The 26,468-nt window shown below is 32.9% G+C and overlaps 1 protein-coding gene across 1 annotated transcript in view; it reads left to right on the top strand.

Moving 5' to 3' along the window:
- LOC133189823 (uncharacterized) overlaps positions 1 to 26,247 on the top strand; it is a 43,276-nt gene extending 17,029 nt beyond the window's left edge. The window contains exons 13-31 of the mRNA XM_061325216.1: positions 10 to 26; positions 145 to 206; positions 4,073 to 4,120; positions 10,275 to 10,316; positions 11,602 to 11,714; positions 11,914 to 12,075; positions 12,377 to 12,492; positions 13,394 to 13,504; positions 13,734 to 13,929; positions 14,010 to 14,112; positions 14,269 to 14,369; positions 15,399 to 15,512; positions 16,744 to 16,840; positions 20,762 to 20,886; positions 21,243 to 21,335; positions 22,358 to 22,443; positions 24,728 to 24,821; positions 25,350 to 25,463; positions 26,073 to 26,247. Coding sequence (XP_061181200.1) covers positions 10 to 26; positions 145 to 206; positions 4,073 to 4,120; positions 10,275 to 10,316; positions 11,602 to 11,714; positions 11,914 to 12,075; positions 12,377 to 12,492; positions 13,394 to 13,504; positions 13,734 to 13,929; positions 14,010 to 14,112; positions 14,269 to 14,369; positions 15,399 to 15,512; positions 16,744 to 16,840; positions 20,762 to 20,886; positions 21,243 to 21,335; positions 22,358 to 22,443; positions 24,728 to 24,821; positions 25,350 to 25,463; positions 26,073 to 26,207 — 1,929 coding nt within the window. The 3' untranslated portion in view covers positions 26,208 to 26,247. The remainder of the gene's footprint in view (positions 1 to 9; positions 27 to 144; positions 207 to 4,072; positions 4,121 to 10,274; positions 10,317 to 11,601; positions 11,715 to 11,913; positions 12,076 to 12,376; positions 12,493 to 13,393; positions 13,505 to 13,733; positions 13,930 to 14,009; positions 14,113 to 14,268; positions 14,370 to 15,398; positions 15,513 to 16,743; positions 16,841 to 20,761; positions 20,887 to 21,242; positions 21,336 to 22,357; positions 22,444 to 24,727; positions 24,822 to 25,349; positions 25,464 to 26,072) is intronic.
- Positions 26,248 to 26,468: the final 221 nt, after the last annotated feature.

Here is a 26,468-nt window from a genome sequence, read left to right as displayed (position 1 = left end):
TAATTACAGGCAAAAAAGAAGGAAAGGTAGGAGTTTCTTTTAATATTTATGCCGAGTGTTTGCTTTTCTTTCATTGCTGGAATTTTCTGGCAAAGAAAAAGGAGAAACAGTTGAAATGAAAAGTTTTGTGTGTATTTGATGTAGAGTTAAGAAGCAAGTAAGGCCAGTCTCCCCTGATTCAGGACTGGAAAGTGAGAAACCAACAGGTGAGTTTAGGCTTATATATACATGTTTATGTTTATAGTCTATTGCTAGATATATGTAGCTGTATCTGAGAATCTTTGTGATTCTCATTAATTTAAAATACTGTATACGGGGAAATATTTGCCCTCATTTTATTTTCGCCGTTGTAAATTCTATGGGGCAAAATGTAAGAGAAAGAGTTATCTCTCTTTTAACACAATTGTGTTGGGGCGAAAATAACATGGGATGAAATAGTTTGCAAAAAAAGTGTAAGAAAACTGTCATTACATTGTTATTCAGAAGACATGAGTGTATTAATGATAATGTCTTTTTTAAAACAATTTCACTCAAGCAATATGTAAGCATGTATGCATTAGACATCATTTTAAGGCTGTAGTTGTACATAAAAGTATTTGAGATGTACAAGAAATTTTAGGAATGAAACTTGAAAGTCAGCCTCATTTGTTTCCATTAACTGAACATGAACTGAATGTATCCGAAGTCAAAGAAGGGAATCAGAACTCATCAGATAGATCAGACAAACATCAACCAAACTCTGCTGTCAGTCACATTTCAATAGAACAAAGAAATGAAAGTGAACACAAGAAAATTAGACCACAAAAAACTCGGGGTGTTTCATTGGACTCTTCTAAGAAAGCAAATAAACAGATCATTGTATGTCTTAATGAAGAGGCCTTAGATGGGGAAACAAAACTGAACATAAATGGATGTTGTAACGAAGAGGACTTCAAAGGGAAAAGTAAACAGAACAATACATATGAAAGTCTCAATAACAAAGTCTTTGATAAAAGAAACGACCAAAATATTGTGTATTTTGATGATGAGGCCTTTTATAGGGGAACTGAACAGAATGATGAGTGTCATGATGAAGAGGCCCTCAAAAAGGAAAATAAACAGAACAATGCACATGTACATCTTGATAATAAAGTCTTAGATGAAATTAATGGACAAAATATTGTAAGCATCGGTGATGAGGCATGGGATGAGAAAAATAAACAAATTCTTGACTCTGATTTTGAAGAGTCTAAGGTAACAAGTAAAGCCCTAACATGTTGTCAAGAAGAAGATTTATCCAAGGACAATAAAGCACATGATAAGCCTACATTAGTGAAAAAGACATCAAAAACAGAGATGGCTCCTTTGCCAGATGTCAGAAGTATCAGTGAAAAATGCAAAAATTTGCCACCAGCAGAAAATGTTTATCATTTTGAAAATCAGACTGGAGATCTTTCCACTGTGGAGAACTCAGAGTTTCCCAAAAGCAAAATTAATGGAACACATGCCATGACAACCCGCAGCAGAAATTCTAAGTCATCTTCAATGTCTGACATAATGAGTACACTGGAAAATAGACAGATAAAATCAAAACAAATTCTGAATTCTGGCATCTCATTTCAATCTGTGGGGACTGAGAAAGACTTCAGAGAGAAAAAAGATTTGTTTGAAAGGCGACTTCGAATTGTCCAAGGCAGCAGAAAAAGGAGACCTGCACTAACTGAGATGAGATCAGTGGAAACTAAAAAGACTGGGCCCTTACTGCATGACAAGTCTGTGGATACTATTAAAGGTGAATCACATCTGCATTCTGTGGAAACTAAAACATCTGGGTTTCTTCTTCATGCCGGCATACAGATTGATACACCTACAGAAATCCTCTCAGACACACCACAGAAACCAGGCGATGATGCAGGGCTTCTGAGAGACATTCTCACAGCAAAGTGTATGTTGAATTTAAGACATTTGAATTTTGGAAGATTGATCTATAAAAATATTAAGTGAATTATCTATTTTCCTCCAGAGGTCAGATGTTAGAGGTTAACAAACAGTCCACTGATTTTATTTTTCTATTTAGCTGTCAATTTTGAACTGATTCCATCCAGTCAACATAAATCTTACCATTTCTCCAAGGATCACCCCACTGGTAACACACCTGATATGTGTGACTCTTTGGAGTTCTTTTTTAACTATGTTTGAGAGGCCAATAAATGTGTAATTTCTTTACATTTCTATTTCTTGCATGCAGGCATGTCAGGAATTGATAGAGATTCCATTCTCCTATAAAGCTGATGATGAATTTCTTGATAATAATGTGCTTTAGCATAGCTCTCAAACATTTGCACACAAAAAAGATCAAATTTCACCTGTCACTTTCAAAAAAAAAAGTAAATTTTTATCAGGTTATGCAATATGTTATCAATGTCTGGGATAGAAAAAAAAGGAACTTTATATGAAAAGTCAGATTTAATGAGATTTAAAAGTATTCAAATACCATAAGCAGTCTTTCAATATTGACCGGTCTTTATTGAAAAAGAAATTGATTACCCCCACATGACATTTCTCTGTGCCCTGGGAGAGGAAGTTCTTATTACAGACTTGGTATCCGTAAATCCATTCAAGTTTATAGCTGATCCAAAACTGCTGGATAGCAATTTAAATTCTTAACCATGGAGCACTCCTCTAAAGATTTTCCACACAATGTTATGTATCCATGTGTTTGTAGATTGTCTTATAATATTAATTAAAATATTGATTAGTAATGACTAAGGAAGAATTTTCTTTCTAGAATGGATAATCGAGGCCAAAGTAAACAAACAATTTGTTTTCTTACCCTTTGTGTTCATACAACAGTTGAAACATTTTATACACTCTATATAAATACTGTACATATCCAAGTTCACTATAGATTTATTTGTCAGTTTGCAGTGTTTCAATGAAAGCTGATAACTAGCTACTGTTTGAATGTGTATTCTAAACAAGCTGACTCCTAGCTGTCAAGCAATACAGAAAAACAAAGAAATTTAATAAAGGAATTTAATTGCTTTGCTGGATCTTTATTTCAATTGAAATGAAAATATTGATTCTTATTAAACAGCAATGTTTGTCGATATTTTTTTCATAAACTGTTTTATTTTGATTTGCATAAATTAAGAGAAGTTTTTTTTTTTAAACAAGAAGAAACCAAAAATTAATTGAGCTATCCATGTAACTTAGTCAAGCTATGAGTTTGATTGTGAAAAGTCTTCTGAACATTTTGTGTAATACTGATCGAGACATGGAATTTGTTCCCCCCTCAATTTGTGAGTAAAGAAAGAAATTTTGTATGCATACTTTTTTTATGATGTAATTTATAAATGATAAAGTTCCTTTTGTCACATTAAAATTATCATGTGATAGAGATTATATCAAGCATTTCATGAGAAGTGCAGATACTTCCTGTTTTACATGTATAAGTACAATGAAACCTAGACTAGTTTTTAAATCTAATTTTCAGGAGTTAACATTAGATCCTGTATTTATATTAAGGTTTTGATTTGAATAAAAACAGAATGTATTAAGTTCTTCATATTTATTTTGTTGGGTAATCTGAGAAACAAAGGAATTTTTAGGCCACTAGCCATGTGTGAGATTGCTTTTAATTATGTTCAGGAGTGGCTTTGTGAAACAATTTTGTTCTCAATATTTAATTTTTCTTTGTTCATTTTCTTTAGTTTATGGGTTTTCATTTACTTAATATGTGTGTTTGTTATTTCTCATGTTTTTGAGTTGTTGATTTTATCCCTGTTTGAGCATGGCAGGTTGGTAAATTGAAAATTTTGTTTAAGCTGCTGTTCTGTGTTTTCTTTTTTTATTCACACTTTTTTTATTTATTGAATTTAAAATGATCCTTGTAAAGTTTTTGTTTTAAAATAATTTTGAATATTAATTTATTTCTAGACTTGTTTAGAAAATACTTCATATGTTATCTTTATTTCATTTGGTATACAATAATTAGTCAATATTTATTTATATATAAATAGTTTCATGTTCCATTTTCTGATTATAAAAATACATGTATATGATGATGGATTTTATTTTTTTCTCATTTCAGATTCTGCACAAGAACTGCCACTGAAATCTCCAGCTTTGATTGAAGCAGGTATGCATCAGTTTAGAAAAGTGTGAAGTATATTTATTTACTGTTATTTGTATTTCATTTAAGATTACAGTGTACTTTATTTTGTGTAATATTGCTAGATTATTTTAATGCAAAAATGAATATCCCATGATTTTATTATTTATTGTAAGAATGGTATGCAAAAAGTATTTCTTATGAATGAATACAAATGCACAAAAAATCTCACAAAATATGAGTGATGTATTGTACTTTAACCTGTATGGTGTTTTAATAAGTTTTTTTCTACATGGACAACAATCAGCCACTTGTATCTAAACTGTGTATGTATTGAGTATCCAAATACAGATATAAAGCATGTGTAAACCCTAATACTTCTCTACAGTGGATATCTTTCTTTAGCTTTTGGGGAGAGGGGTGTTTGTTTGAGTTGCAGTTTAGTGTTTTTTTTAAATTCTTTATGATCTACAATTTCATGTTATTTTGAAAGATACGAATAATATTCTATGGTTAAAATACAGTTGAACTTTTGAACTTCAGTATCTCAAACACCAATATCTTGAATACCATGGATATGTTGAAGTGATTTGGAAGTCCCAATCACTTTTTCTTTTTTTTTCTTTTTTTATCTCAAATCTTCAGGTATCTAAAAATTTTATACTAGTCCTTTTGAGTTGTAGATAACCAGATTTGACTGAATATCAATATAATGAGGATAGACATTAAAATTAGGGGGTGTGATATCACTTATAAAATATTCTACACAAATGATGGAAAAGAAGAAAAGTTTTACACTTGTTGGATCTGAAGGAAAAGATTATTTAAATGAGTTTTAGCTTCTTCTTTTTTTCTCTAAATCTAATACAATTGTACCATGCATATTTCTGTCTTCAAAAACAAAGTATATAAACACAGATCATTGTACTTTGTTCTATAGAATTTACAAGAAAAATAAATTATTTTAATTTATAAAAATAAAAAAGATTTGAAAAAGAAAATTGGAAGTTGATCACATCTGTTTAAGGGATCAAGAGGTTATTTTCTTAAGGCATTAAAAGGATGGAGAAGTAGAGATGATCTATAAATATATTAATCCTGAATTTAAGGCCAGACGACACGTTCCTTGAAAATATATAATTTTTCCCAAGAATTTGTCATTGAAGTATCACTACTTAAAGAAGTTTCCTCACCAAAAATTGAGGTGCCTTGCCAAGCATTTGGGCAAAATACCAGAGGGTGATATTTCTTATATAATCCTTATGGGTAATCTTTTGAATTGCCAATGTAACAATTTTTGGTGTACTTATTTTTTAAAACATTGAAAACAATTTAGAAATCACAAGAGAATGACAATTATGAATAATATTTGATATAATACCAGGTATACAAAACATGTATTTCAGGAACATGTCGTCTGACCTTAGAACAATAATGAAGTCATTAAAAGAACAATTTATATCTGTGTATTTACATAGGAACTGGAAAGACAAACTGTACATAAAAGATCACACTTGTATATTTGTAATCCCATTATCTTTAATTCTTTCATTCTCTCCAGTAACAACTTGATCATTCTAACTTGTCTAAATAAATTTACATGTGTCCAGCTGATACTGTCAAATGGTGTTCAGATTGCATTATTTGGTCTTAAACAAATGTATGAACCCCCTGCTGGAAAAATAATTTCATAGGATTATAAATGATAAACTGTCTATATGAAAAGAATTTTATTGATTGTAATTCCTTTCGCATGAACAAAAAGTGAAAAATTACTTGGTGACATGTTTAAAGGTCTCCCAAAGTTGATAGCAAATATGAGGTATACCATTTGTAAGACCATTTGGAATTCAGTGGCACTCTGTTTGGATGTGTCTTATGATAAAATTTTTATGGCTTTAGAACTTGGCATTTGGTTAGGTTGACTTTGTGAATAAGTGTGGATGATATGATTGTTTGATTCTATCTTTTGTTACGGGATCACTGGTGATGAGGTGTTAAATTTGATCTATCGTGTTTTAAATGTTTACATCTGATGTTCTGTAAGGTGATAAGCAGATAGGCTTGACTAAATGACTATCGAGCTATTATTGGGCATTCAATTAATAGCTGTGGGAAATTAAGGTGCTACAAACTTGTGCAAATTTAGTTAAGTCTTTGGAAGTTTTCCATAAAGATGTGAAAAGGAAGTGCATTATTTTTCATGCTGAGTTACTCATCAGTACTAATTATCCAGGGAACCTTCTGGCTACATATTGTAATACATGTATTTTAATTATGGAACAAATCAATTAAAGTGAAAACCATGACTCAGTTTGAACCCATCATCAAACGGACTCCTTCGGACTTAAGGTCCATGGAGAGGGAAAAGACTTCTAACTCAGGAACTCGATTAATCACGAGTCCACACACATTATTCAAAAAAGAAGTAAGCTTTAGGAAAACTGGCACCAAAATCTGGGAATTCACCCCAGAGGTGACAAGTTACAGTTTGATAGAGGAGGAAACTAGTCTGAATCTCAAAGGTAAGCTTTCATTATCATGAATTTAGAGAATTTAAAGTAGACTTAGTCTGAGTCCACAGAAATTCTCCACAAGTTACTGATTAATTTGAGTCCATGTGGATGGTCCACTTATTTACCTAGATGCACTGATTAAAGCAGTCGGTGGACATATTCAAATGTTCATGTCCTGTAGACTGTAGTATACAGTAAAACACACTTCTAGCAAATAAGCTTTTAATGAATTCACGCTAAAAGCGAAATGATTTTCATTACCCTTGACTTTAAAATATATTGTAAACTTAATGGATATGACAAATTATGCTTATATATACATGTAATGAAGCAAAATCATCCATCCCTGGCACTTTGTTATAAGTGTGTGTTACTGTAGTTAGTCTACTGACATTACAAGAGTGTTTTATGTAAATGACTTTCACTTGGCATTCTATTTTTTTTGCAAACTTTTTTCATCTTAAAGGAGACATATTGAGTCAGTGTAAGAATTTAAAAAAAAAACTGTAAAATGATGAAAAAATGTAGATGTGTTAAATCAGTACATATTGTCTACTGCAGTAATATGACATGATAATGCCAGCAGATTTTATGAATTGAAACATTGAGGGCTCACATGTTATTTCACCTATTTATTCTGTACATCTAAGTGATATAGTAATGTCGATATGCATTTTGTCGATAAATGCATTTCGTGCATCAAGCTGTTTGAAGATGATCAAAGTACTTAGTGCTGAAATATTATGAAAAAATAGTTTTCTTTTTTGTCTTAAAAAACTAATGGAAAAAGAACAATGATTGTTATGAAACTGAAGACTTGGATATTTTCACTGGATAATTTTTTTTAATTTCAATAGATTTACAGATTTATCAAATGAATTTTCAGTTGAACTTCCTGTCACAAAGAGAAGGAGATTTCTTGTATGTTTAGAGTAAATGTGTAAGTAAAGGAGTTATATCAGGTCATGGTTGGTCTTTTTAAACAGATAAGTTGGGATTATTACCTAGTTTTCTGCCCCTGTGTATAAACAAGCATATCTTTGTTTCTGGAATCTGAAGTGAAAGAGAGGAGTCCTCTCTTTCACTTCAGATTCAAGAAACAAAGATAATGTATGCTTGTTTATATGTCCTCTGAGGACACTACTCAATGAGAAATTATTTCTGATTCACCATCAAGGTATATAATACAGTAAATCACCAGATTTTTACAACACCTTATTTGAGCTCCATAGTAATTTGGTATTTATAAGTGAGACAAATTTTCACGAATGCTGGCTACTGTTGTATACAATCTTTAATGATAAAAATGTTTGCTAGAATGATATTTATGCAAACAGACAGTTTCACATTATTATGCAAAATAAAGTTCTCATTTGAAGTATGAGACTAAGTGCTGTACAATCACTTATTTTGAGGGATCCAGTTTTCATGGTTTTAGGACAAAACTTGGTTTATTGAGATTTAATTTTGTATTTGGTAGACACACTTTATACTTAAGTTATTATTTCGTGGAGGACATGAATTTGGGGGTCTCTTCAAATCATGAAAAAATGAAAATTAATACCCACACAAAAATGAGTGATTTTACAGTAAAATGCTTTTGCTAATCATATGATTGACTTTTCCTGGTGAAGATTTGAAATGTATGTCTATGTGTATATTAGAATGACTCCTAGTGATTCTCTCAATTCTATAATAATTCAGTCATTCACCAGCACACAAAGTGTTGTCTCATTCTGACACAGTTATTAATCAGATAACTCATTAATTGTGGTCTAAATTAGTAAAGGTCAGTTAATCAACCAGAGGTTAATCAGTCAGCTGATTTAGCAAATTTACACATTTAAGATGGGGTTTTGTCGATTCATTGTAGTGATATCCCAATATGAGTACTTCCAGTATAAGAGTGTGCAATTGAATTGTTTCCATTACCATTCAAATGTTTACCTGATGATACTAGGTGACATGTTGTCATAACATGAGTGTTATTGTCTTACAGTCAGGCAATCTTTTGTGTTATTTAAAGTCGTAACAAAGACGATAAACCGAAGCATTTTCAGTAAATTCTCTAGGTGTCTATTGCAAAAGAAATTTTAATTGACTTTCTTTACTCATGTTTTATTCAATCACTTTGTAAGTTTTCAACTATACAGATATTAATCTCCTTATGTATATATTGTCAGAAAATAGTTCACTAATTTTGACCCTAATTCACTTGTATGATTTTATAATTAAACTGGTTGCACTCTCAATTTTTCTAAACAAAGTTATTGAGTTACAGTACACACTGGAGTGACAAATAAAAATTTTCAGTGTAAATGATAACTGAATTAATAAATCTGATATTTGAAACTTTCATATAAATTATGTATGTCCACATACATATGGCTGTATGGCTCATAGCTTAAAACAATTCTGAAAGGGAAAACTGAAATTTAAATTGATAATCTTTTTATTTTTATGATAATTCTATTGTTGTATTGATTGAGGGGGTAGTTAGATTTGAAATTTGTCTCCTGCAGAGAGCACTTGCATTTTAAAAAAATTAATTATATCTGTAATGCCAAAATATTTTCTGTGCTTGACACTTTAATTTGTTTTATGCATGAAGATTAGTAAGATTTTTAGGCTTAAATGTTTATCATTTAGCAATAAAAAGAATTTTTTTTTCACAAATAAACCTTTTGGAACTAAGTCTAAAACTGCAATAAATTCTTATAAATGGATTAAAATACTTCAAATAAATCAGAGAAATATATACCCATTCGCTGATGCACTTTAAACTCTTTGAAACAGTGATCTGTGATTAAATTTGGCAATTTGTAATGTCCCCCAATTGATTTACAAAGGAGACCATTATCAAGTTTATTGGATTTGAAGTGATAACATCAAAAGAAGACAGTAATACAAAAGTAGGGTTATGAACACACAGTGATCTTCAATGCATTTAATTCACTAAACTGACACTATATGCATGGATCTTTTCTTTCAATGGGGTATTTAATAAAATGGATTTAAATCAATTTGATGGATTTTAAACTGGTAACTTTATATCATGAATGAATTTCAAGCATATGCTTCATGGAAATTTTTGAATCAATTAAGGACTACAATGGAATCTAGTTTCTTTACTCTACTTATTTTTGGATGATTTGATCTGTACATCATATCTTGTGTTATTAAGTAGCAAATGGAGGGCATTTAATCTCATTCATCTACTATAAAATCAAGTCTGATTCTGAGGAATGTTTTTAAATGTGTGAGCATAATTAGCTAAAAAGGGAAGTGCCAGTAATGGGAACTAACTCTTGTGAACATTTGAGCATTAAAGGGAGTTAACTGGTAAAATTGTTAGTTGATAAGTGAGATGTCTACTGGAAAATTTGTCAGAGTTCCAGATATTTCCTCTCATGAAATCATTTTAAAACAATCTGCACAACAGCAAAATGACAATGGTAAGGCTAACCTTCTTGTTTAGAATCAAATTTAGGGAAAATGGGCAGTGGTACAGTATTTGCATTATATCTAATGGTAGATTGATTAATTTGCCAGGGATTTGAAGTTTTAGCTTAATCATGTTATCTAGAATAAAGACCTTTGTGTGTGTGTTTTTGCTTTTGCTAATGTTCCAGTATTAATAAATTAATTTTTTTTTGTTTTTAAAGAGCAAGTTCTCTCCCCGCCTTTGCAGAAGCCTATTTCACCAGGTATGTTGATTTTTATAGTTGCATAACACTGTATAAATGACAGGTTAATTTAAGTAAAATTTACAAGTAAAGTATTGTCGAAGATTTGATGTGTATCTAAAAGAAGTAATGTAATTTATTTCTAGGAAGTTTTAACATAATAAGATGTGAAACCTTTATAGTTCTGCTGATATTGGTATAAATTTATTATCTGAATTAATTTAAATTTGTTTTATAGCTAGAAATTATTTTACAGAAAAGCATTATGATGTGTATGCATAGCCATTATAATTAATTTCATTTTTATTTAAATTTTAGTATATTGCTTTCACTATTAGTATATCAATTTTAAGACTTCTTTTGTTAAAGTAAAACAGAAGTTTCATAGGCATGAATCCTTTGTAGTTATGCAAATTATATTAATCAGAAGTTACATGTACATTGTAGAAGGCCCCTGCACATAAATATTCTTGTGGTCTTAATTGGCTAATTAATGTACATATATCAAACATACAAAAATTGCGTAGAAATACATGTACAAAGATCTCCTATTTTCTTCCTAATTGTGTATTTTCTCAGTACATGTACATGTATATATGTAGATATATTTAGACTTAGCTTTTTATGAAAGTAGGGCTGGGACGATATATCGAGATATCGATAATATCGATTCAATGTCAGGATGATACGCATATCAATACATATGAAGAAATATCGAAATATCGCAAAAAAAAATTCTGACTTATGTTTTTCTTTGTTTACCTCACAGTTTGGGTTAAATATGTAATATAAATAAGCAAAATATAAATATAATTATGAAATACAATGTACATAATAATAAACACCACTTGTGTAAAATAATTTTGTTTTACAACAGATATACAATTTCTTTGAATATATTATTCTTATTTTTGAAGAAATGTTTTGTTCATTTCAATACAAAAAAAAACAAACTAAATCAACATATCATGATACATATCGTATCGTGGCTCAAATATCGTGATACGTATCGATATAGAAAATGTTGTATCGTCCCAGCCCTATATGAAAGTATAACAAGATATGCACAGTACAAATAATAGTAAGATTAATATTAATAAAACTTCTTATATTATTCTTATATACACAAGTACATTGCTTTTACTTATAATTATGGCACAATGCATTTTCATGTAACATGTACTGGTGTCTTTGAACTACTCTGTACCACTCAGTTAAATTGGACACAGTTTATTTATGATAAGGACACATGCACTGCTTGGTAGTGGACTAGTTAATCTGCTTCTTTTTTTCTGGTGGATGGTAGTTGATGAAGGTACTTTGCCTTCATTAGCCACACCCATTGTAGAACAACCAAAAAAAGAGCGTCCAAAGAAAACAAGGAAGGAAGTTCCCAAGAAACCCCCATCTCCTGTCAGGGTGGGTAACTTCTTCAGAAAAAATATTACAGGCTTTGTCAAGCTTCATTGTTGTCTTATTTTTTCTAAACATCCAAAACCTTTGTACACATTTTAGGATTATGTACTAATTGATTGTTCAGATTATTTAAAAAAGAATATCTGCAAACATAACCAAAATTAAAATTTTGAAATTTAAGAAAGTGTTTGTATTTCTGCAGAGCATCACTCCCAAGTCTCCAGAACCTGTGGTTGAGGAGGTCCAGGTCACCCTTAAATCTAGAGAACCCACCCCCGAACATGTACCCACTCCCACCCCAAAGATTACAGACCTACCCCCAGTGGACATACCACCCCTCCCTGAGATTACGGAGGAGAAAAAGGTATAAATAGTTCTAATATGACAGTTGTGTTAGAATAACAATAGAAATAGTTCAAAAATATAACAAAAGTATATTGGCAACTGTGTTATTGGAAAACTCTACAGAGGCAATGTGTTTTAGTGTATGGCATATTAAACCACATGTATTTTATAGGATGCTTTACTTTTAATGGAAAAAGTACTTTAGATATTGTTATTACACAGTTGGCATGAAGACACCAGTCAGATTAGGTTGCTCTCTGTCTGTCTCTCTTCTTTCTCACTCTTATATGTTGACTACCACTTTTTTCCTTGTTCTTCAGGAGAAGAAACCTAAAGTTGACAACCGGAAACCCTTTGAGCCTATCCAGGTTATGCCCAAAATTAAAGATGCCATTCCTCCTCCCCCAAAGAAAAGCAAACCTCCAACTATCACAAAGTAAGTCCCAGTCATTTAGGAAAGTACATTATTTCATCAAAAATGTTTCTTTTTTTCTGTACCTTTTATTTTTTGCAGGGATAGTTAACCTTATTTTAAGGACATATGCAACATAGTTTGAACTTTATTGTCTTTTTCCCTGGATTTGAAGAGTTCCAATACTTAAAGGAACTGTGTGCTACATTTTAATGTCTATATATGCTATTGTACACTTCTTCTAAAAAAAGTTTGGATAAACAAAACATCTAGAATATATGTTTAGTAATTTTTGTATATTTTTCTTTGAATTATACAAGAATTTCCATCAATTGATATCTTTTCAAAACCCCAGGTAACACATGCTGATTTTTTGTCTACGAACATCTGATGGCACTATAATCGTAAATTAAGAATATCTCGAAAAATTATCAGTAGGTAAGGTACGTTGCGTATGTCCTTTAGAGTTAGAAATTAATGACCCATCCTGTTTGAAGTTGGGCACATTGTATTTGTATTAAACTTGAAACTTAAGAAATCTCATCATGTTTAATTTCTACCATTTCTGGAGTTTTCAGGGTTCATACTTTCATGCCCTGTTCACAAATTTGTTTTGTTTTTTACGAAATTTGAGATTGATTACTGTTTCTTATCTTCACCTTTTTCATAATTTGCGATTTTTTTTTTAATATATCTTACATTTGAGAATTATTTCTGCAATATTAGCATCTCTTTCAAAAATATTCATGGATATAAATTATCTGCTCCATAAAGGGATTTTAGACCTGTAAAATTCTTTCTCAAACATTTAGTACCAACTAATCTCAAAATGTAATGCTTTACTTATACAGCACTCACTATTGTTATGTTCTACATGCTGTCTTCTATATTCATACCCTTATACTCCTTTGAAATACTAACATAGGAAATCACTACCAAAGAAGAGAGTGCCATCTGCAGAAGCACCTGTCACAACAGAGGAAATTCGGCAGATGAAGGATCCCCTAGACTTCCTGGCAAAATACTGCATCATTAGGTAAAAATAAACTTCAAGGAAATTCATCCCAAACCAAAAAAAAAAAAGAATTAAAAATCATCATAAAATACCACCATAGTTACCAGTTATTATCTTAAGTCAAAGATGCATCTTGTGTTGATTGACTTGCTCATTATTCAGACAAGATGGAGAAGACTATGCATCCCATATGTTGAATGTAAGAAACCTTTGTCAATTTTTTATGTATAAAATTTTTCTTCCCTAACAGCAAGGATCGACTGCCTTACTATGAGAGAATCTACAAAAACATTGTGTCTAGTCAACCTGAGAGGTATGAGCGGGCCCACCCTCTCTCCCCCACCACGGGGATGCCAGTCACAGAAGGAACCAGCTGGGGGAACCACGAACTGAACATGTTCCATGACCTTGTACTGATTAGTCGAGGTCAGGACCCTCCGCGACCTGTAAGTAAAGGTCAAAGTTAGCCAATCATATTGATATAATACAGTGTAGGAACATGGACATATTTTTGTTGTTGTTGTAGGCACTGAGTGAACCGGAGCAGTATTTGGAGAAGATCTGCTATACTCTGGAGATGTTGGATGGCAAACATAGACAACTGGCAGAGGATCTTAACCTTCTGGAATGTAAGAATATGGGAATATTAGTCTTAACTAAACAACTAGGAAAGTTTTTGAATACATAGATTTGATAAATATTGTATATTGGTATATTCCTGAGATGTATTGATTTTTTTTTAATTTTAACTTGTTCACTTGAAAATTTTTTTTTCATACTTGCAGCAAAAAGAATTCAACAATTAGCTGAGAGGGCACGAAAACTAGTACCAGACATCACCTCTGTCCATTTCAAGAAGAAAGAGAAAAAAAGCAAAAAGAAAAAGGTACCAACTCCAGTACATGTATTAAATTGTCTAAATTAGCATGATTTTCTGCCCTTTTTGTGAGTCCTGGTTATAAATACAGTAAAACTCATTTAGTATGAACATGAATAAAGCAAAGTTCAAGAATATAGCGAAGTATTTGGGGATCCCCAGTAAAATTCTGAACAATTCCTCGTAAAATTTTACAGTATAATGAGGAACTCAGCTGATTTATTTAAATTACAGATATAATGAATTGATTTTATGTCCCATAGAGGGTGAAAATAATGACATTTACATCTTTTATTACAAATTTTTATTGATGGAAAAATGTGAAATATGATACTGACTCTATTTTTTGTTTTCATAAGTATTTTTCATCAAAAAACCTTCACCAAGGTTTAAAGTTTTGTATTTAATATTCCCTTGAACATATTCAGTAGTCATACTAAATCCAAAAAAATGTACATGTATATTTAAGAAATAAGGTATCATTTTTAAACATCTATCGAGATATAAATACGGGTTGGTCACGAGATCAAATTCCATAAAGCCCGAAGGGCTTTATGGTAAATTTGAGCTCGTACCAACCCGTATTTATATCCCGATAGATGTTTAAAAATGATACCTTATTACTTATATTTACATTTGTGACTTATTCATATCATATATTAGCCTGATTATAACCTTTAACGCGTGAAATGTTTTATTTTTTCAAACTCAACGGCACAAGTTTGATCTATTGATTGCTCGTCGACCCTTTATGACGTCACTGAGAAATTACGTCGAACGTTTATGACGCGAGGAACCCGTGTTTATACGGATATAGATACGCGTTGCTTTTAATAGTGTTATATAAAAGAAAACATTTGCAAATGTAAATATTGTAAATTGGCTAAATATACTCAAAGGAGTTCTATATATGGATTTAACGAAGTATGGATATAGCAAATTCACAGGTCCCTAGAACTTTGCTATAACTGAGTTTTATTGTAGAGCTTTACACATCCTGCTGTATGATAAATTTGACCCCACATTTGCTATTTTTAGAAAAAGAAGAACAAGGTAGAACAGGAGGAAGTTCCAGCCAAGGTCATTTTGTCCCGAGCTGACATCACTGATGATGTCATTGTCAGTAGGATTGAGGACAAATTGCTCAAAAAGGTTGGTATCAGTAAATTTTAATGATATACAGTGGACCTTCAGATATCCGGACACTTCAGTTTCCGGACGATTTTTCATGGAAATGAAATTTTTTAACGTTATTTTGTCTCATTTTTACGTTATATTTTGGTTCATTTATCCGGACGATAATTTTTTAACTTGTCTGTCAAGTCTGCTCAAACTTTTTGATTTGGGTGTGAATTGTTGTAAAAACACTGGTCTGGCTATTTGTTTTAAAAGATGATCCCCTGCGACCTGTTATCAATGGCTTGCGGCAAGGCTAATTGTATGTCAATAGGTACGCACGAGATTCTCGCTTCTCTAACATGGTTTAGATATGTATTAATTAAGGGAAATAATTTTATAAGTCTAGGATAATTTTGTCATAGTCGGTAAATATATTTCTTTCACTGTTAGAATACAGTCGTAACATGGTTTTATGTATTTATAGACATGACATCGGAGTTTTTTTATGCACAGTATTTTGTGCGCAAAATGCATTCTATGATTTGATAAATTTATAAAATATCTTTTTTTTATTTATTTAAACAAGTATTGATAAGTACTAACTTATATTAAAGTATTTAAACAATATAACATATTTGATACAAAGCAACATTCTTTACTATTGCCAATGGTATGAAAGGCCATATATCTAAAATCAAGGCAATTCAGGTATCCGGACGCTTCACATATCCAGACAAATTGACTGGGAACCAAAGCGTCCGGATAAATGAGGCTCCACTGTACTTGTTTGTCCTCTTAAGTGCCTTTATAAGCTAGTGTGTAGTACTACCAGATATTTACAGTATTGCGTGTTTATACTATTTGAGACAAATGTTAACCCATGTACTGTAAACCAACTATTATTTATGAAAACATTTATTCGCAATGTGTCAGTTTTAAATCTATCCGCAACTATTAAGAAACATTCAACGTAAATACCCAATGAAGTAATAGGTTTGCTGTGAGAAATAATTGCATGTAAAAGAAAGTCACAAAACTTGTGGAAATTTCCCACATGTGAATAAAAGTTGGGTTACAGTATATGATACAGTAAGTAAAGATATGATTATCTTCTTTATTTGAAGACTTCAGAAAAAAATCAGAACTTTTTTGTTCAAAATGATACAATAATGATAAAGTGATTAATCAATGTAATGCAAAGGAAAAAAAGTTCTTTTCTTTGTCAAAGTTGTTGATGTATAGGTATTTTTGCCTTCTATGTAAGCTTATGAAGGAACCTGCTCAACACCAGCTAAACTGTGAGATAGAGAGATGTACAGAAAAACTAGCCAATATTGAAGACAGATTGATACAACTAGAAGGTAAGGGCAGTAACTCTGTTTACTTTGAATGTGTACAATGTACTTGGAGACTCTTTATGTTAGTATAGTATCTCAAAGATATTATTATGATGTCTTCTATCCTTATGGTGTGAAGTTTAACAATAAGAATGAATTAGTGTTTTGTTACATTTTTAGCTCACCTGAGCTGAAAGCTCAAGTGAGCTTTTCTGATCACCCGTTGTCCGTCGTCCGTCTGTCCGTCCGTCTGTAAACTTTTCACATTTTTTACTTCTTCTCAAGAACCACTGGGCCAATTTAAACCAAACTTGGTACAAAGCATCCTTGGGTGAAGGGGAGTTTAAATTGTTAAATTGAAGGGCCAAGTCCCCTTCAAAGGGGAGATAATCAAGAAAATACAAAAATTGGGTGGGGTCATTAAAAAATCTTCTTCTCAAGAACCACTGGGCCAGGAAAGCTGAAACTTATGTGGAAGCATCCTGGGGTAGTGTAGATTCTAAATTGTTCAAATCATGACCCCAAGGGGTAGGGCAGGGCCACAATAGGGAATCGAAGTTTTACATAGAAATATGTAGTAAAAATATTTAAAAATCTTCTTCTCAAGAACTACTGGGCCAGAAAGGCTGAAACTTATGTGGAAGCATCTTGGGGTAGTGTAGATTCTAAATTGTTCAAATCATGACCCCAAGGGGTAGGGCAGGGCCACAATAGGGAATCGAAGTTTTACATAGAAATATGTAGTAAAAATATTTAAAAATCTTCTTCTCAAGAACTACTGGGCCAGAAAGGCTGAAACTTATGTGGAAGCATCTTGGGGTAGTGTAGATTCTAAATTGTTCAAATCATGACCCCAAGGGGTAGGGCAGGGCCACAATAGGGAATCGAAGTTTTACATAGAAATATGTAGTAAAAATATTTAAAAATCTTCTTCTCAAGAACTACTGGGCCAGAAAGGCTGAAACTTATGTGGAAGCATCTTGGGGTAGTGTAGATTGTAAATTGTTCAAATCATGACCCCAGGGGGTAGGGCAGGGCCACAATAGGGAATCCAAGTTTTACATAGAAATATGTAGTAAAAATCTTTAAAATCTTCTTCTCAAGAACCACTGGTCCAGAAAAGCTGAAACTTATTTGGAAGCATCCTTGGATAGTGTAGATTGTAAATTGTTCAAATCATGCCCCCCCCCCCCCCCCCCCCCCCCCCCGGGGGTAGGGCAGGGCCACAATAGGGAATTCAAGTTTTACATTGAAATATATAGTGAAAATCTTTAAAAATCTTCTTCTCAAGAACCACTGAGCCAGAAAAGCTGAAACTTATTTGAAAGCATCCTTGGGTAGTGTAGATTGTAAATTGTTCAAATCATGACCCCCGGGGGTTGGTGGGGCCACAATAGGGAATCCAAGTTTTACATTGAAATATGTAGTAAAAATATTTAAAAATCTTCTTCTCAAGAACCACTAGGCCAGAGAAACTGAAACTTATGTGGAAGCATCCTAGGGTAGTGTAGATTCTAAATTGTTCAAATCATGACCCCAGGGGGTAGGGCAGGGCCACAATGGGGAATCGAAGTTTTACATAGAAATATGTAGTAAAAATATTTAAAAATCTTCTTCTCAAGAACTACTGGGCCAGAAAGGCTGAAACTTATGTGGAAGCATCTTGGGGTAGTGTAGATTCTAAATTGTTCAAATCATGACCCCAAGGGGTAGGGCAGGGCCACAATAGGGAATCGAAGTTTTACATAGAAATATGTAGTAAAAATATTTAAAAATCTTCTTCTCAAGAACTACTGGGCCAGAAAGGCTGAAACTTATGTGGAAGCATCTTGGGGTAGTGTAGATTCTAAATTGTTCAAATCATGACCCCAGGGGGTAGGGCGGGGCCACAATAGGGAATCCAAGTTTTACATTGAAATATGTAGTAAAAATCTTTAAAATCTTCTTCTCAAGAACCACTGGTCCAGAAAAGCTGAAACTTATTTGGAAGCATCCTTGGATAGTGTAGATTGTAAATTGTTCAAATCATGCCCCCCCCCGGGGGTAGGGCAGGGCCACAATAGGGAATTCAAGTTTTACATTGAAATATATAGTGAAAATCTTTAAAAATCTTCTTCTCAAGAACCACTGAGCCAGAAAAGCTGAAACTTATTTGAAAGCATCCTTGGGTAGTGTAGATTGTAAATTGTTCAAATCATGACCCCCGGGGGTTGGTGGGGCCACAATAGGGAATCCAAGTTTTACATTGAAATATGTAGTAAAAATATTTAAAAATCTTCTTCTCAAGAACCACTGGGCCAGAGAAACTGAAACTTATGTGGAAGCATCCTAGGGTAGTGTAGATTCTAAATTGTTCAAATCATGACCCCAGGGGGTAGGGCAGGGCCACAATGGGGAATCGAAGTTTTACATAGAAATATGTAGTAAAAATATTTAAAAATCTTCTTCTCAAGAACTACTGGGCCAGAAAGGCTGAAACTTATGTGGAAGCATCTTGGGGTAGTGTAGATTCTAAATTGTTCAAATCATGACCCCAAGGGGTAGGGCAGGGCCACAATAGGGAATCGAAGTTTTACATAGAAATATGTAGTAAAAATATTTAAAAATCTTCTTCTCAAGAACTACTGGGCCAGAAAGGCTGAAACTTATGTGGAAGCATCTTGGGGTAGTGTAGATTCTAAATTGTTCAAATCATGACCCCAGGGGGTAGGGCGGGGCCACAATAGGGAATCCAAGTTTTACATTGAAATATGTAGTAAAAATCTTTAAAATCTTCTTCTCAAGAACCACTGGTCCAGAAAAGCTGAAACTTATTTGGAAGCATCCTTGGATAGTGTAGATTGTAAATTGTTCAAATCATGCCCCCCCCCCGGGGGTAGGGCAGGGCCACAATAGGGAATTCAAGTTTTACATTGAAATATATAGTGAAAATCTTTAAAAATCTTCTTCTCAAGAACCACTGAGCCAGAAAAGCTGAAACTTATTTGAAAGCATCCTTGGGTAGTGTAGATTGTAAATTGTTCAAATCATGACCCCCAGGGGTTGGTGGGGCCACAATAGGGAATCCAAGTTTTACATTGAAATATGTAGTAAAAATATTTAAAAATCTTCTTCTCATGAACCACTGGGCCAGAGAAACTGAAACTTATGTGGAAGCATCCTAGGGTAGTGTAGATTCTAAATTGTTCAAATCATGACCCCAGGGGGTAGGGCAGGGCCACAATGGGGAATCCAAGTTTTACATTGAAATATGTAGTAAAAATCTTTAAAAATCCTCTTCTCAAGAACTACTGGGCCAGAAAAGCTGAAACTTATGTGGAAGCATCTTGGGTAGTGTAGATTCTAAATTGTTCAAATCATGACCCCTGGAGGTAGGACAGGGCCACAATAGGGAATCCAAGTTTTACATTGAAATATGTAGTAAAAATCTTTAAAAATCTTCTTCTCAAGAACCAGTGGTCCAGAAAAGCTGAAACTTATTTGGAAGCATCCTTGGATAGTGTAGATTTTAAATTGTTCAAATCATGACCCCTGGAGGTAGGGCAGGGCCACAATAGGGAATCCAAGTTTTACATTGAAATATGTAGTAAAAATCTTCTTCTCAAGATCCACTGGGCCAGAAAAGCTGAAACTAATGTGGAAACATTCTTGGGTAGTGTAGATTGTAAATTGTTCAAATCATGACCCTTGGGGGTAGGGCAGGACCACAATTAGTACTACGGGGGGGGGGGGGGGGATCAGGTGAAAAACAGCAAGGCCAAAGTTACTCAGGTGAGCGCTGTGGCCCATGGGCCTATTGTTGTATTTTGTCCTTTTGGGGGGTTTTGTTTGTTTGGGTTTTTTTTTTGGTGTGTGTGTGAGTTTTTTTTTTTTTTTTTTTTTTTTTTTTTTTTTTTTTTGTGTGTGTGTTTTTGTCGTATTATCAATGTCTGAACATTTTTGCAGGTGAGAAGAATATCATAGGAATGTACTGCATGGAGCTGTTCTTTGAGGCTCAGAATGACAATAATAAACCCCGAGAATTCAGAAGACAACAGAGTTTTCTGTATAAAACGCTCCACCCCGACCCAGTAAGTGTACAGCTCATACTCCAATACAGTAAAACACGCTTATAGTGAACACGCTTATTATGAATTGACGCTTACAGTGAAATGATTTCCATTCCCTGTGGTTTAAAAATATACTGTGAACTTAATGGATATAATGAATTAGGTTTATAATGAATCAAAATCATCCGTTCCTGGCTCTTCATTATAAGTGTGTTTTACTCTAGTAGAAATGAGACTGTGATAGATGACAGCTGGGACCTTTTTATACCTTGCAATGGAAGTGTATACATATATGTTCTAAAGCTGGAGACACACTGTAATTAATCCAGTTCACTGTAGGATTTCTCCTTTAAAATTTTGTTGACTTAATCTTGTAGGATGTAGAAATGAATAAAGAAGAACTAGAGGGAGCTTTGCAGATTGTTAATCACAACTTGTTGTCACAGAATGAATTTAGTTATCTGTACCATGTGAGTATGGGTCTATATACCACTGTGTATTCTTTAGTATTTATCATATTACCTTCTACAAACAAAGTGGGGTGGGGGGGGGGGGATACTGTAAAACACATTTTAATTGTGAGAAATTTATTTTTGCATCTTTACATAAGACCCTCTGCTCACAAAAATTTTATTCTATTTTTATTTTGTTATCAAAGATTATATAAAACACTAACTGAAATTTGCAAAATTATGTCTTAATAATATATACTAAATAAATTTCTTGCGGAAATAAAGTGTCATGAAAAATTGGTGCTCTACAGTACTGGAATTACTTTGATCTGTCCATAGATATTTTTGGCCAGAGATCATCTCAAAAACTACTTAAAATTTTTGTTTAAAATTTGTGGGTATGTAACTACTATCTACTGTGGTCATTTGGATAAGATCAACTTCACTTGAAGTTAAAATTTTGTTTAAAAAATGAATTATGTAATGGGATAACTTTAGAAGATCATGCTTGCCTACAGGGTTGATTATGATCATAGAATTTGTAAAGACCGTGAACAAAAGTCATTTAGACTTCAAGGTCAGAGAGATCCAAAGGGCCAAATTTTGAAGGCTTTGAATATGGAGGTCATACTTGGCACAAAGGTTGCTTGTGATGAAGAGGTCTGTCATGATAGTCATTTGTATACATCAAGTTTACGTGACAGTGAAGTTAAAACTTCACTCTGCTAGGAATGTGGATGGTCATATTGTACATATTAACACAGAGGTTTCTTATGACCAGTTATTACAACCCTCAACCAGTTACATTTCAGAATGACACAGGTCATTGCAATTTGCAGTACACTGTAAATTTTTTTTTACAAAGAAAGTAGAGTTCTCTATCAAAATATACTCTTTCTTTATGTGGCCTATGAGGGATATTAATCCGATTAGGACAGTTTTAACAATATTAATGTGAAAAAAGCATATGATTATAACTGATTTGTAGAGACTTGTGAAATTTTAAACATTTTTAATGGTAAATGTACTTTTTTCTTTAGATATTAAATTTGACAGGAAGGAGGAAGATCAACTTTAAGTTGTTCTGTGTTATAGCAGCTTTATCAGAGCGGATCACACACATGGAGTAAGTGTTCATAGCGGTAATATACACAGACACTGGAGGTGTTCTCAGTGACCTGGTGATGTGAACATTAATTTTAGTCAAGTATAGACATCCTCATCTTAGAATCCTAGTCATGACATAGACACAGTTTGTACCCTACTTGTATCTTTCCATGAAGTATTTTTTTGAAATTGAAATATTTATTTAAAATGAAGAGTGACCTAGATATAAATTTCATATTTTTGTCCCCGCTTTCGCAAAAGCGAGGGGACAATAAATCCCATTCATCTGTCAGTCTGTCTGTTTATCTGTCACAAAACTTTAACCTTGGTCATAACTTTTGAACGAGAAGAGATGAGGCTTTCATCTTTCACCTGTACATTACCTATGACAAGACCTTCCCAAACAGACTATGATTTTTGATGCTGTGACCTTGATCTTGAAGTTTGACCTACTTTTCAAATAATTTAACAAACTTTTACCTTGGATATAACTTTCGAATGAGAAGAGATAGAGCTTTCATATTTCACATGTAATTACCTCAGATAAGGCCTTTCGAAACATACTACGATTTTTGACCTAGTGACCTTGACCTTGAAGTTTGGCCTACTTTTCAAAACTTTTAAGAAACTTTAACCTTTGTCATAACTTTCAAATGGGACAAGATAGGGCTTTCATATTTCACGTGTACATTACCTGTGAAAGACTTTTCCAAATAGACTATGAATTTTAACCCCATGACCTTGAAGCCTGACCCACTTTTCAAAAATGTTAACATTAGTTATAACTTTTGAATGAGAAAAGATTGGGCTTTCATATTTGACATGTGCATTACCTATGACAAGAAGTCTCCAAACATGCTATGATTTTTGATCCTGTGACCTTGACTTTCAAGTTTGACCAAATTTTCAAAAATTTTAACATTGGTGATAACTCCTGAATGAGAGATGATAGAGTGTTCCTTTTAGACAAGTGCATTACCTGCGTCAAAAAGTTTCCAAATATGATTTGATATTTGACCTCATTTCCTTGACCTTGAAGTTTGACCTAATTAAAAAAAAATTAAATTGGTGATTACTTTTGAATGAAAGATGATAGGGTGTTCATCTTTGACAAGTGCGTTACCTGTGTCAAAATTTTTCCAAGTGTGCTATGATATTAGACCCATGACCTTGACCATTTGATCTAATTTTCAAACATTTTATCATTGCTGCTAACTTTTGAAGGAGCAAAGATAGTGCATTCATATTTGACACATGCATTACCTGTGACAAGCATTTCCAAATGTACAATGATTTTCAACCCCAAGACCTTGACCTTGAAGTTTGACTTATTTTTCAAAAATTTGAACATTGCTGATAACTTTTGATTGAGAGAAGATTAGGGCATTTACGTTTGACATGTGCATTACCTGTTTCAAGACTCTTCTGAATCTACTCTAGTTTTTGACTTTGTGACCTTGAAGTTTAACCTGCAGTCTTTTTCAAATTAATTTTTCATTGATAATAACTTTTGAATGAGAGAAGATAGGACTTTAAGATGTACATTACCTATGACAACACCTTTCAGAAAGATATATCATTTTTGACTTTATGACCTTGACCTAGAAGTTTGACCTAGTTATCAAAAATTTTAACTTTGGCCATAACTTTTGCTCCAAAGAGATAAGGCTTTCCTATTTTTTTCACATGTGCATTATCTGTGATATGATATCGCTCGACTCAGCGTTTGGCTGCACCAAAATTACGTAGAATGTGACATCATAATATAAGAAGATGTTTTTACCATTGTGACTTAATGACAGCCAAGTCTGTTCAGTTAGGACTGTGTTAGATTATTCACTTTGAGTGATTATATAATATAACTATAATGGACCTCAGACAGAAAGTGATAGCAACCTCACAAGCTCGGTCGCTATCACTTTCTGTGTCCTCACAAGCTCAGTCGCTATCACTCTCTGTGTCTTTGGTCAATTTCACTTGACATGGGTCCTTATAACCACATATCATCATACACTGAAGTCCATAATTGTATAATATGCCTTAAAAAAATTGCATCCTAACCACGAAGACAATGAAAGCGGGGGACCACAATTCTTTGAATTTGCTTTTTCCTGCTTGAATGTCCTTGGGAAAAAAAAATCATGTCTACAGTTTTAGTTGTATAAAAAAAAAATGGAAAAAGAAGATAAAATTTGGGAATAGTTCTTTTATACAACTTGATCTATGATTTTGCAAGTGTATTAAAAGCTGTTTATATAAAGACAGATAGTGAGGATTATATAATTTATTCCTTTCTTTTACAGTCCTGTTATTAGAGAGCTCCTAAACAAAGAGAAAGGCTGGAAAAGACAGAGCAATGACTATGAATCTTTAGATGTGAGATTGAACAGGTCAAAGGTTTGTAGCTTATGATGATTTGTTTACCCTACAAATTATTTTGCAGCTTACCTGTGCTGAAGCCATGATGTTTTGGTCAAAAATCTTTGCTTTTCCTAATTCACGTTTTTTACCATGATATGTCACGTGAAAACAAGTAACATTCTGTATTTAAGTTGTTGTTACTAAAAATATATAGCTAGTGTGATTTAGTTGTCTTATTTGGTTCAAACATTAGCCCAGTGCAAGTGTCCTTATAAGTTTTACTTTCAAGGAAGTGTTCGAACCGTTTAAGCCTATTCCCTTCTTTTGTTTTGACTGTTTATTTGAGTACATGTATTACATGTACTCTTCACTTCTTAAATGTAAGTTAGGTACAACTGTGTATAGTTTTGGAGAATGATTAATATTAGTTTAATAGAGCATTGCAGCTATGAGCCTTGTCTATATCAGAATTGCTACAGTACAGCACCTTAATATTACGTCAAAAATAATAATTTTAATTATAGGAGGTAAAATTATTTTGACACATTTGATTTTGGGGTTTAGGAGCTGTTTCAGCTACTGGATGAGGGGGATTCAGTTCCTTTTGGAAATGCCCTGGCCTCAAGTCTGGCAGTGGAGCTCACCGCAGGGGGTCTGTCACCTGAACTGACCAGTTATGTAAGCATTAAAGAAATATATATATATAATATTCTCCAGAAACTTGTAATTGGAGCATAAAATCACACTATAGGGATAGAAATTAAATATTCTGACTGCATATTGAACTTAGAAACTTCCCAATAAATGATATGTGCATTTCATGTTGTACACCAGAGTATTATTTATTCCATCTCTTTTCACACCTTTAGGTTATAGAGTGTTATTTATTCCATCTCTTTTTACATCTTTAGGTTATAGAGTGTTATTTATTCCATCTCTTTTCACATCTTTAGGTTATAGAGTGTTATTTATTCCATCTCTTTTCACACCTTTAGGTTATAGAGTGTTATTTAATCCATCTCTTTTCACACCTTTAGGCTATAGAGTGCTATTTATTCCATCTCTTTTTACATCTTTAGATTATAGAGTGTTATTTATTTCATCTCTTTTCACACCTTTAGGTTATAGAGTGTTGTTTATTTCATCTCTTTTCACACCTTTGGGTTATAGAGTGTTATTTATTTCAACTCTTTTCACACCTTTAGATATAGTGTTATTTATTCCATCTCTTTTCACACCTTTAGGTTATAGAGTGTTATTTATTCCATCTCTTTTTCCCACCTTTAGGTCATGGGCAAGTTCAACAGAGAGGGAAAAGGTTATGTGGATTTTCTAGACTACGTCACCTATGTTCCATTGTTTATTGAAATCCATGAGAAAATTATAAATGATCCTCTCTGTTCAACTGTGAGGATCCAATAAATCAAAATAGGAAGGAATTGACCACATATCAATGTATTAAGGAACAAAGCACTTAGAAACACTTCATACTTCAGAATTCGTTTGAAAATCTTTTTATGGGCCAGGATCTTTTATCAATGTAATAATCATTGGTAAAATGTGATTTAAAAAAATAAAACTAGTTTAATGAATTGTAGCATCTACATGAAACTAGTGTACAGTGTAATTTTTGTTAACAAAATTTGTGCAATACAAAATTTTGTGCAATCCTTATATTTTGGA

This window comes from Saccostrea echinata, unplaced genomic scaffold, assembly GCF_033153115.1.
Source record: "Saccostrea echinata isolate AGI-Se365-2 ecotype Australia unplaced genomic scaffold, CSIRO_AGI_Sech_v1 ptg000020l, whole genome shotgun sequence".
NCBI classification, from domain to species: Eukaryota; Metazoa; Mollusca; class Bivalvia; order Ostreida; family Ostreidae; genus Saccostrea; species Saccostrea echinata.
The sequence above is the reverse complement of the archived record's forward strand: the minus strand, read 5'-3'. Positions and strand labels throughout refer to the sequence as shown.